Source organism: Micromesistius poutassou (genome assembly GCF_964030765.1).
Source record: "Micromesistius poutassou genome assembly, contig: SCAFFOLD_1280, whole genome shotgun sequence".
Classification (NCBI taxonomy): Eukaryota; Metazoa; Chordata; class Actinopteri; order Gadiformes; family Gadidae; genus Micromesistius; species Micromesistius poutassou.
Window position 1 is genome coordinate 2,228 of NW_028177974.1, and position 13,114 is coordinate 15,341.

A 13,114-nucleotide genomic window follows, 5' to 3' on the forward strand; every position below is an offset into this window, starting at 1 on the left:
ACAGCCAGCTCGTCAGGAGCGGTTCGGGTGACGGTGATTAGGGTGAGGCGTCTCGCTCAGGGACACCACCACCACGACGCTCAGCTAGGAGGAGCCGGGGGGGGGGGGGGATCGAACCGGCAACCTTGCGGTTACCCGGCCGACCCCTGCACTACCTTCTGAGCCGACGCCTCCCCTTGTCCGCTACGTCGCGGTAAACGTGGTTGCGCTGCCGTCCACAGGTGTTCAACACCTACGCCAACGAGGACTACGACCGGCGGAACGAGGAGGTGGACCCCGTGGCCTCGTCGGCAGAGTACGAGCTGGAGAAGAGGGTGGAGAAGCTGGAGCTGTTCCCCGTGGAGCTGGAGAAAGGTGGGTGGGGGGGGGAGGCGGGGGCACAGGACGAGGGCATGCGGTCACTTGTTCACTCGTTCACTCATTCACGCGTTTCATTCATTCATGTATTTGTTAATGACTGTTAGAGTGTTAGAGTAGTCGCAAATATATGTCGTTCATTCATTCACTCATTTGTTTATACCTTTATTATTCACTCTCTGTGTCTGTGTTTTTGTACCATTCATTGCTAGTTAATTCAGCTCAGACCATGTACTGTTTTGTATTTTTCCACTAAAGCTAACCATCTTCCTAATGCCAATATTTGGAATACATTAGAATGATTACAAAGGTGTGTTCCTTTTTAATGACACCATCCACATCGGTTACCGAATAGCTCAAAGAAAGGAAACCGAATGAAACCGGGAATTGAAAAGAGAAAGAACAGCTGAGTGTTTTGTGAGGTGTGTGATGAAACAGCATGAAATTGTTACCACACACTTTGCAGTCTAATGTAGTTTGTGAGCACTTAATGGGGGTTGGAAAATCACCACAGACCTAAAATAGAACGAGATCTCATTGTCTGGTTCCACCCTTCACTTCCTCGTTACGTAATCTTCGAAAAAACATCCACAAAGGATTCACATGGAACAGAACAGAGAAGCTACAGTATGTAGTGAAAAACACAGGGCATCACATGCTTTATAGATCTGTGTTGTTTAATAAGTAATGCATCACTCTCCACCAACTCCATGAATAAATACATTTATCCTTTTGGGGATGTGGTGGTGCAAGAGCCACTGGCGTGAAGTCCGTTATACAGTTCTCACTGTTGGGCTTGGTGCGACTACAGGGGGTACATTAATATCAAATGAGGCCTTCAGACAAGCAGGAGCTTAGCATTAACACACATATTCACCAACACACGCACACTCACACACACACACACACACACACACACACACACACACACACACACACACACACACACTCACACTATGTTCTCTGCGATGAAAAGGATAATGTTATTTCTTTATATTTTTTTGTATTGTGAAATTCTCATCATTATGCAACAAATTTGTTAACTATATGTCATTGTCTTTGTGAATATTTTACAGTTCCGGTATTCACAAAGACAATGACATATAGTTAACTCATTTGTTGCATAATGACGAGAATTTCAGAATACAAAAAATATGTGTTTGTTGTTGTTGTTGTTTTAAAATACAGACCGAAATACTTGGCAGATTCAGCTTTAGATTTAATGCAGAAAAATGTAATAGAACAGAGTATACCCTAAAACCCTGCCTCATGCACAAAGCCGGAGTTAAGCATTAACGTAGCAGTGTGTTTATCTAGCGTATTGTAAACCATGTCACGACAAACCTGTACAGGGAAAATGCAGACGAGCTTTTCTCACTGTGTCCTCTGTGTGTGTGTGTGTGTGTGTGTGTGTGTGTGTGTGTGTGTGTGTGTGTGTGTGTGTGTGTGTGTGTGTGTGTGTGTGTGTGTGTGTGTGTGTGTGTGTGTGTGTGTGTGTGTGTGTGTGTGTGCGTGCGTGCGTGCGTGCGTGCGTGCGTGCGTGCGTGCGTGCGTGCGTGCGTGCGTGCGTGCGTGCGTGCGTGCGTGCGTGCGTGCGTGCGTGCGTGCGTGCGTGCGTGCGTGCGTGCGTGTGCGTGCATGCTTGCGTGTGTGTGTGTGTGTGCGTGTGTGTGTGTGTGTGTGTGTGTGTGTGTGTGCAGACGACGACGGCCTGGGCATCAGTATCATCGGGATGGGCGTGGGCGCCGACGCGGGGCTGGAGAAGCTGGGCATCTTCGTGAAGACGGTCATCGAGGGCGGGGCCGCCGAGCGCGACGGCAGGTGAGAGGCTCCTCCTTCTTTCTTTTTATAACGCGTTTTCCTTTCGGCGCAGATGGAAAATGAGGTGTGTAATCACTCCAGCGGACCAACACGACGCGAAACTCCCTCAGCAGGCATCGCCTGCAGACACGGACACACACACACACACAAGCATACACACACACGCACGCGCACACACACAAGAACACAACATTAAGACTCATATTATTGCATGTTGTCAACTGACATGGCTGGCATAGCCCCCCTCCCCCCTCCCCCCTCCTCCTCCTCCTCCTCCCATTATTACAAGACTCATCGTTCACTACACCGTGTTCAGAAAGTGAGCACGGTGAGGAAAAAGTTGTGCATGTGCACATGTGTGCGCGCTTGCACAGGTGCACACACACACACACACACGCACACACACACAACCACACACACACGCTCTCTCTCTCCCCCTCAGACACCCACTCAGCCATGCCCTGTCAGATTTAGCCGCAGGGGGTGAGGATTATTTGAACAGGAGAGAGGAGCAAATGAGGACACATGACTAAGACATGGACACGTTGCGTTGGAGGAGAAGGTTTCGGGAGGGGCACGCCAGCATCTGTGTCAGTTGACAAAGCATGTTATTATATCGAGTCATATGGTTGTGTTTGTGTGTGTACATGTGTGCGAGCGCAAGTGTGTGCGTGTGTGAGTGAGTGTGTATGTGTGCAGTCCGTGGAGGGCATGGCTGCTCACTAGCTTGGTATCCTAGGTCAGCTTGACCCACACAGCCCAGCATAGACAGCCCTGCAGCCTCTATCTCGCTCTATCTCTCTCGCTCCATCCCTCTCGCTCTATCTGTCTCACTCTATCTCTCTCACAGACACACTCTCGCCCCCTGCGTCTCCGATGCTGTGTTAAAGCAGACGTATGAGATGGCGGTCTCACTGTAACCATGAAGCTACCTTGGAACAGAACAGGGTCTTGATGTGTGTCTGAACAGCGCCGTCTCCAGTATGTGGGTTCATCCCATCGATCAGCCGCTTGCGTCGACTCCGAGGTGCTTGCATTGTTTGTGCGCACAAAACAAACACGGCCGCATCTCTTTCCGCCCGAGATGCATACATCTATCTCGTATCCTTTCTTCCCGATCCCCATGGGAGCTGACTGGGGCAAGACAGAGAGCGGGATTAACTCCGGGGCGAGAGTGGACCGGGGTCACCGGGGCTTTTTCCAGGTTTCACTGCCCAGAATGCACCCTGCCTTCTATATGTTCACACTATACGGCTCTGCAGTATATACTCTTATATCGACCGGGTGTCACTCTCTGCGTCTGCTGAAAACAGATGGCTGCGGTGTCCGGCCGTGACGTCGCTGGAGGCGCTGAATGTGTTTATGACTTCTTTACTTAGTGGCTCTCGCCTAAAAGGATGTTTATTTTGGCATTTCTAGCTGTTGGGTTATTCTTTTAAGAGACTGGCGGACAGGTATTCACCCACAGCTCAACCGGATTCTAGTTTTCAGTACAAACACACCTGTGTCGTAATATAATTGAACAGAGAAGGTTGCTTTAATAATCTGCTTAATATCAGTGTTTGCAGAATTTGCGGTTGATAGCGTTTTGTGCGATTGTGTGTGTGTTTAGAAATGTTCAACCCTTTTTAGACCTCACAAAAACTGCCTATAATAATATATGATGTGTGTGTGTGTGTGTGTGTGTGTGTGTGTGTGTGTGTGTGTGTGTGTGTGTGTGTGTGTGTGTGTGTGTGTGTGTGTGTGTGTGTGTGTGTGTGTGTGTGTGTCAGGATCAAGGTGAACGACCAGATTGTGGAGGTGGATGGGACCAGTCTGGTCGGGGTGACCCAGAGCTTTGCAGCCACCGTTCTCAGGAACACGTCGGGAGTGGTCCGGTAAGTGTACACACACACACACACACACACACACACACACACTCAGTCTGACTCAGTCTGCATACAGTGAACCCAGAGCCCTAGAACGCTCCTTGTGTTAACTAACAGTTCTTGAGTTGTAGGCTTTTCACGTCAATTTTCTTCGCCCTTCTTTCAGCTCCATGAAATAAAAAAGGATCCATCTTAGGGTATGGATTGCTTTGTACCAGCGGTCCACCGCTTAATCTGCGCGTCTGTGGGCTACAGTATGAAGCATAAATCTCTGCGTACAGACACTGGGAGTGCTAGGCAATGGTGGCACAGTGCCAGTGAGAACTGGCAATGAAAAACTTCAGCCCTATTAGCATATCTGAGAGACGAGTCAAACAAGGAGAGCAGGGCGGGGAGGACAAGCGGAGGTGATGTATGTGGGGAACGTCGCAGTGCTCAGTGGGGGGTTAAGGAAGCCCCAACAACGGCTGGAGGGCCCTCACACACTCTCACCCATGGCAGCAAACACACACAAACGCACGCACGCACGCACGCATGCACACACACACACACACACACACACACACACACACACACACACACACACACACACACACACACACACACACACACACACACACACACACACACACACACACACACACACACACACACACAGCGGCGGGGAGTACTCATTTGTGCAAAGATGTGTCTGTGTCTCACTCAGCGGGCGTTTTCATATTTCCCTTCTTCTCGGGGTTGTTATGGAGATCTGATTCATGTGGTCTAGCTTTCTATTGAGCTACGATTTCTGTCAGCGTCTTTAGGCTCCTCTCTCTCTCCCTCTGTGTTAGAAGTGTCTGTCCCACTCGCTTTCTTTCAGGTTCACTCGCCCTGTCGTTCCTTCTTCTTTTGGTTTCTGTTCTGCCTTTTCTGTCTTTTTCTGGTTGTCATCGGCCCTGGTTTTGCTTCCCCTCTCTTTTGGCTTTGGTTTCATATGTTGATACTCTCCTCCCCATCCATCCAACCAGGAAGCTATTTTCCATTCCTCCATCCGTTTGTTCATAGATCTATCCAGACATCCCTCCGTCCCCATCCAACCACTCCACTCTGCCTTGGCAAGCGGCAATGCTTCCGTTTTACTGTCATCACCGCTAAAGGTCAATGGTGGGATAAGGAGTGGTGTTGACCATCAGATAAGGCTGTGAAGGGCTATCCCATTAATTCTGAGACACTGAATCCAGTCCTGCGGAAGCTGCAGACCGCCTGACGGACAGACGCTGGCTGAAAGGTGTCGTTGGTTAGGAATTGATTGAGTATTGGTGTGTGAGCAGGATGTGGCCATCTTTCTGTCCATCTTTCTTTCGCCTTCCTAAAACAGTCCATTCTTTCTATCCGTCTTTCGTATTTCTTTCTCTGTTTTTCTTTCTTTCTGTTTTCCATCCTTCCGTTCGTCTTTCTTTTATTTGTTGATATCATGACCCTCGATGAGATGATTTGACAGATTGCTAAAGACATTCAGTATCCTGCCTACCGACTTTATTAAATACACACTTGCATGTTAACTATTGCATACTGAAGCAGTTAAGCCGGGCCTGTGACACTGTCAGAGCTCAGTTCAGGTCATTCGTCAGGATGTTTTTCCTGCTCTCTCGCATGTTGTCCTCCATCTCGTGTCTCCCTCGTCCCCCCCCCCCCCCCCCCCCCCCCTCGCCTCACTCGCCCACTCTCCCTCGGAGCAGCTCTCCCTCTCTGGATCACTGGAGATTCTGTGGCCCACTGTCCTAGATGTGACTACATTTCCTCTGCTATATTTGAAACCCACGTCAAGCTGAAAATCCTCCTCCGAGTCCCTCGTACAGACAAGCAGGCCGCCTCCTTCTCTTTCCTTCTACTCTCTCCTCAGAGTCCATACTGCCGATGCGTACCGCTGCGTAACGCGGGATGTGTTCGTGTTGTTCTTCCACATGGAGTCAACGTTGTTCAACTGACGTCTGAAGTTTATCCATTAGTACTTGACGTGGCATCATGGCTTCATGACCCTTTGAATAATGCATATTATATAAATTGAACTACATAGCTAAAGCTCGCTTTATAACTTTAGTCTCTTGTGTTCACCGTCTCTCGAATTAATCTCTGAAATCCATTCCTCTTAAACTAATCCCTTCAATCTGTTACATGAATCACTTCACTATAGCTCTTGCACAAATCTATTAAATTAATGACTTGATTCATGAATCTCTTGAAAGGTCAGCTAGTGGATGCATCACGGCGGTTGGCCAGCCAACAGCCGCTACATTGGCCGCCTCGCCCCATTATGGTCTCTGTAGGAGGACAACATTATTACTTGCGTTACATAACATTTAAGCTATCCTGATCTTACTATGCATGTGTGGTTCTTCTTACGTCGAAGTGCAACGTTTTGCTTGTTTTCAAGTTACTATTAGATTATTTTTTCGATTTTGAATTGCAAAAAAATATATAAAATACCCTAATTTAATTAAATTGCACGAATCTCTGTGTTATGCAGTTGACACAAGTTAACAAGGGTAGTGTCTATGTAGTGGGAGATTAACACTGTGTGTGTGTGTGTGTGTGTGTGTGTGTGTGTGTGTGTGTGTGTGTGTGTGTGTGTGTGTGTGTGTGTGTGTGTGTGTGTGTGTGTGTGTGTGAGTGCACGTTGGCTTGTGCTTGTGTGTGCGAGTGGATGGGCACATTGGTTTATGTGTGTGTGTGTGTGAGTGCAGACCTCCCAATGCGTGTGCATAAAGGCCGTTTCCAGGTCAGTTGCTCCTCAGACTCCTGCTGTCCTCCTGCTCCGATAAGGGGAGTAGCGACAAGCTACCTAGCTTAGCCACAACACGGATTCTCTCTTATCGCTCTCTCTCTCTCACACTTGTTCTTTCTCTCTCTCCCTGCCCACTCAGTTGTTGGGTCACATGGAGATCAAAGACGTCTCTTCCCTGAAGCAGCCCCCGGGCGCTATTACTCAGAATTAACCCAAAGTTCACCCAAGAGTTGAATTCTCTCTCTCTCTCTCTCTCTCTCTCTCTCTCTCTCTCTCTCTCTCTCTCTCTCTCTCTCGCTTTCCCCTCGCTCTCTCTCTCTTGCTGCCGTTCGCTTTCTTGCACTTGCTCTCGCTCTCTCGCTCTCTCACTCTCTTGCTCTCTCACTCTCACTCACGATGATTATAGTCATTATAGATCCAGCGGTCCTAAAGAGAGCCTTGGCCGGACCACAGAAACGGAAGGGGCAGAATTAACCCTTGTTTTCTATTTCAAGATATTCTACCAAAGGGAAACTGAGTGTGCAAGTAGACAAAGCTGTCACAATGAGGTTTTAATAAGTTGATTCCTACAGTGGCCAGTCTACACACTATTGATTTGAGACACTTTTCTTTACTGTTTGCTAGCCCTGGCCGAGTTTGTGTTCGCTTTTAATTGCCAATTACGTGCTTATAGATACCGCATGATTTGGCTATACAAATATAATGCCTCATATTTCATTTGGCAGGGATGATGACTTGACCAATGTCAGTTGGTGAGAATTTTGGTGGCTCTGAAACCAAGTTTTCTTTATTATTATTATTTTTTTTGTGTTATAGGGAGGTTTGTGAGTTAGGTTTAATAGAGCATACCAACGTTTTCACGCTGTTGTTCCTATTGGGGAAGAGGCACTGGTGCAGGAATGTAACCTCTCCTGCTGTTAATAATGATTTATCCAAACTCTCACCTCCCTGTCAAACCTAGCTGGAGATTCTTCCATTTTTTCTCACAGAATATATAGCAAAGCACACACACATGCACACTCACACACACATGCACACACACACACACACGCATGCATGCACGTGCGCGCACACACACACACACACACACACACACACACACACACACACACACACACACACACACACACACACACACACACACACAAACAGGCACCGCTTACAAAGATGCCGTTTGGATCAGATTGATGGGGAGCTCGTTGGACACAGTCTTCAGCATACTGCGTGTTCCACCGTACATGGCTGTAATCATTCCTCACCGTTGCGTCACCATTGTTTGTTGTGTGTTCATAACCCCGTGATGGATGGCTGCTCTGCTCTCATTTGCGTTCCCGTTCATCTCCCTCATTTCTCTCTTTTCAAATGGGCCAATTTGACGCCTCTTTCGCTTTGTCTCTCCTTCATCTTGTCATCAGTCACACATCCCTCAGTGGGGGTGAAATACAGGTGGGGACAGGATTCACAATGTTCAAACGTAACGCCACTCACAGCTCGGCTTATCCGACTGAAGCAGACTCAGATTGTACTCTTCCCTCTGCAAGGTTCCCCCCCCCCCCCACCCCCCCCTCCATTTGGTCCCAATGCAACAGGAGGAGCTTTATTAATCCCTGAACGAGAATCTAGACACCACCACAACCACATAATACACAGACAACAGGCGGTTAAACAGGTGGCATACAAACACACACACACACACACACACACACACACACACACACACACACACACACACACACACACACACACACACACACACACACGCGCGCGCGCGCACAGAGCTCAGAGCAGGTACAGATTCAAGTAATGGAAACACAGAGCCTTGTGAAAAACGGCTGTGATTTACTCCCGCACTGACTGCATACATCACAGAACAGCTCGATGGAAAATCACATCAAAAACACAGTCAAACAGCGGCACTCGACAACAGTGTGGGTCTCAATAGCCCAGCGCTCTCCACTAATGTCGGTGGGCGGTTCCCCTGGCTGCAGCTGCCTGTTCTCCCTCACTCCTCGTCCTGCAGCGCTGTCAGGGATAAGCCTTCCGACACGCTCCCCCCGCTGCTCTTCTGATCGTGATTTGTGAAAGGAAACGCAAACGGTGGTGTTAAGAGAGGTGTGAATGGCAGAGTGCTCTCTGAGTTTTTCTCTGCGAGATGTGAGAAGTCATGAAATTGGTGACATCTCATTCACGTCACATTTCATGTTAGTCTTGCATGTTTTTTCTTGTCACAAGTGTTACTTTTTTTCGGCATCAAAATGTGTCTTTCTTTCCACACATTATTATAGAGAACGTCTCGTCTATCTACTTATCCGTCATTGAATGATTATGTTCGCCCCCGTGTTCAATTTCCGACGCGTCGTCTGCATGCCTCCATAAACAACCATACTGACTAAAGCGGACCGATGTGTTTGTGCAAAGCAGGTTTGTGATTGGTCGAGAGCGGCCGGGCCAGCAGAGCGAGGTGGCGACGTTGATCCAGCAGACCCTGGACCAGGAGAAGAGGCAGCGGGAGCTTCTCGAGCAGCAGTACGCCCAGTACGACGCTGACGACGACGAGGTAACACACAGGGATCCCACACCCCCCCCCCCCCCACCCTCCCATAGGCCAGCCCCACGTCTATGGCGCTCTCTCTCTCTCTCTCTCCACGTTATCGGATGTTTTGAACAGAACGCCCCGTGTCTGTGTTGCGCGATAAGAGTCTGCATACAATCGAACAGCCGTTTTTTTTACGACACGATAACCGTCTTGTCGTTGTTTATCTCATCCGTCTTGTCAAAGGGATCTGTTCAGAAAGATCGGTTAAGATCGGATTAGATCGAGTAAGCCCGAGTAGGATTCCACTCACCGGGTTAGGAACAGCCCAATCAAAATGGTACGAGTTGTGGATGAGCGTCCAGCAAAGCGTTGGACTCCAGGTTGTGCGTAGCGATAGAGCCAGCCGACAAATGGGAGTTCACCGCCTTCAACTCATAAAACCATAAATGAAAACGCTCTGGAGAAAGCCCTTGCTGTTTGGATTGCGCTGGTTTTAGAACGTCCAACAAAGTCCTTATCTGATTGGACGCGTCAAGCGGGGCGAAGTTCAAATTGTTAGGAACACATTGGCAACGTCGACACCGAACACTCATCATGTGTTGACGCCTCGAGGCATTCCGTTGGAGAGCTGAGTTCTTTGAGGATCTGTTGTAGAATGGCTCTGGCTTGAATCTTAAAGGAGAACTCCGGCGATATTTAACCCCATTATTGTTTTCCTGAGGGTCACCCCATGTTGAGGGAAGCTAAAAACCTGACGAAAATTGATTCGACCAAGCCAGAGATCTGCACTGGCTGCCGGCACTACGGAATAGCTATAACGCTAACCTATGGGGGCAAGCTCTTTATCCGCTTTGGGGCTTCTAAACACATTCAGAAAACCATTCCAAGACACCACCGTGCTCGTTTAACTCTAATAGTGTGGCAAAACAGACACGGTCCACACACACGTGCGGACCTTCACGCACAGGCACACAGGCACACTTTCATTCTCTCACTCGCTCACTCCTCTCTTACCAACACACACACGCACTCCCTTCATCACTAACTCACACACGTTTATAGGAGGCCCTTTTTGCACACAGTTTATCTAGATTCCAGCTTTCTCTCTGTCTCACACAGACACACAAACACACACACACACACACACAGACACACACACACACACACACACAAACACATGTTGTGGGCCCTAGGGCAAAGTGTCAGGTGGGTTAGCTGCTGTGTTAGAGTGAGCTGCATCAGGGACATTCGCTAACACTTTCTAGGACCAAAGCATTCATGGTGACATCTCGCTGTGTGTGTGTGTATGTGTATGTGTGTGTATGTGTGTCTGTGTTTGTGCGTGTGTGAATGTACCCTTAGGTCCCCTTTATGTCCACAAATTCATCAACCGCCACAAGAATGCACAGTTAATGCACACAAACACATATTCGAAATTGTGGCCTGGAATCTAGTTCTAATTACTTTCATAATACCTTTCAGTTCTTCTTAATCTCCGCCAGCTTTAGAGGCCCATTTGGAATATGGTCAAAACCAAACCTTTCAATAGATTTACAATAAACATATGTTCAAAGAAGCGTCTAGGGCCATAAACATAGGTTTAAAGGAAAATGATCGCTGTGGAAACATAATTGCAGCTGGGTGGTAAGTACTCACAGAACCGTTACAGTGATCTGTGTGGCAATAAAAACCACCTCATCAATATGAATACCTCTATAAATATAACGGCTTTCACTTGTGGGAGGGGAGAGCTGTGTGTGTGTGTGTGTATTCTTTTTTTACCTGCGCCTTGCGGGCTCATGAAGGGAGATTCTATGTTTACCATAAGATTTTGCATGGGTGTGTGGGTACATGTGTGGCTGCCTGCACATGGGGAAGACACACATACACCCATTCTCTCACTCTGTCTCCATCTCTCTCTCACACCTACACACTCACTTGCACACACACGCACCCACGTACATGCACGCACACAAACACGCACATGCAACCCCCAACCATGGTGAGGCAATATATCATAGCTAAATAAGGTGTCTCCATTGTTTGAGGACAATGCCAGAGTCAGTGCTGGGTTTATATTATATTATATTTATATTATATGCAAATGAGTATTTGTATGACTCCTCTCATGTCAACAACAGATAATTGGGTTTTGAGAAATGGGATGTTAATGTAGGTTTATGAAAATGTTAAAAACAAATCAGACATCGATATCTTCTGTTTGTATTCCTGCCGGTACTTACCGGTGGTCTAAGTACTGTTATACGGCTTCAATCTGCATATTGATACTGCTGTCTGTTGTGTGATTGAAATGAGCGCTCCATCTCCTTCACATGGTGGGAAAATATTGATCAATTGACGAGATTAAACCAAATATCAACATAAACAGAGGCATAAAAAAAAAAACATAAACAGAGGCATTAAAAAAAAAGTCCCAGAATGCTGTGTGAGGTAATCGGAGACGTGAGTAAATGGATTTGCCGTAATGCTACACCCGGTCCCTTCACACACGGGCGTAGGTGACAGAGGGAGCAGTGTCAAAGCACTGTTCTGCCGCTCTAGCGCTCCGGGAGAGGATGTTGGAGGTCACGCGATTACATTTCACGTTGTGTGACGTATTTTGCCAAAGAAACACGGATGTCATTATGCAACTCGATAATATTTAGAATAAAATAAAAGAAATTGTGTACAGCGCAGCAATGCATCATCATCCGTCATCAGTCATCGTTGACTTTGACTTTCCACAACAATCCGTGAATTGAAGCTAGCTTTCACTTTCAAACCCGCCGTCCTCCCATGTCCCGTACTTACACTAAACAAATTGAAACGTGGCCTTAGAAACAGCCTGTGAAACGTATGAAAACCTCTTATTTTTGGCCGCGACCGCCAGAGTTCTCCGTCTCCTCTTCCATCCCACCCACGTGGCGCGGAGGCGCTAACGGTGGCGGCGCCCGCTCTCTCTCTCTCTCTCTCTCTCTCTCTCTCTCTCTCTCTCTCTCTCTCTCCGCTCTCTGTCCCACAGCAGACGGGCGAGTACGCCACGGACGAGGAGGAGGGCGGGCCACCGGGGGGGTCCGGCGGCGACAAGAGCATCGAGGTGTTCGACCTCCCGGAGAACGAGGACGTCCTCACGCCCTCCGAGGTGGACGCCGGCAAGCTCGCTCTACCAGAAGTTCCGAGAGGTCAGAGGTCGTTCTTCCCCTTCCCGTACCCCCCCCCCCCCTCCCCCCCCCCGCGCACGTTCTTTTAGGTCCGCTGTTAACGTGTAGCGAATTCCGCCCCTCCTCCCTTCTTCCAGAAGAGAACAAGAGTAAACAATCTACGTGAGTCAAATAGTTCAGTTCTCAGTTCTTTAGTTCTAGATTGCGCTTCATACCGATTGTGTAACGACCTGCAATCGGATTAAATCAACTCTCGGAACTTAAGCTGGATGAGCAGACACGCGGGTACGAGGCCCCCTGTGGGAACGCCGTTACGTTACGAAACATGCTGTTAACACCCTATAGAATGCGGCCCAAATCCTACTCTTTTTACAATACGTTAATATGCCCCCCCCCCCATCCCTGTCCCCCCTGCACAAGCTCCACAAAGCCTGTGACGGATAAAAAAAGGGCGACACCTTCTTTTGACGCGACCGGCGCCGCAACGCACGCGATAGGAATCTCACACACAAACCCGCCTCAGATAGTTGAACAGTGGCAGTGGTGGCAGATGGCTGATGACGGGTTTGACGACGCTCTCTGGGCGGCGGAACAGCCGCTCGAT

The 13,114-nt window shown here is 48.4% G+C and overlaps 1 protein-coding gene across 1 annotated transcript; it reads left to right on the forward strand.

The window, feature by feature from the left end:
- Positions 1-221: 221 nt before the first annotated feature.
- LOC311374897 (neurabin-1-like) lies at positions 222-12,659 on the forward strand (the record flags this gene model as incomplete). Its single annotated transcript, XM_084490643.1, has 6 exons — positions 222-354; positions 2,058-2,178; positions 3,951-4,055; positions 9,235-9,370; positions 12,372-12,531; positions 12,648-12,659. Coding segments are annotated over 6 exons (667 nt in total), but the record flags the coding sequence as incomplete, so codon positions are not given.
- Between the last annotated feature and the right edge of the window lie 455 nt (positions 12,660-13,114).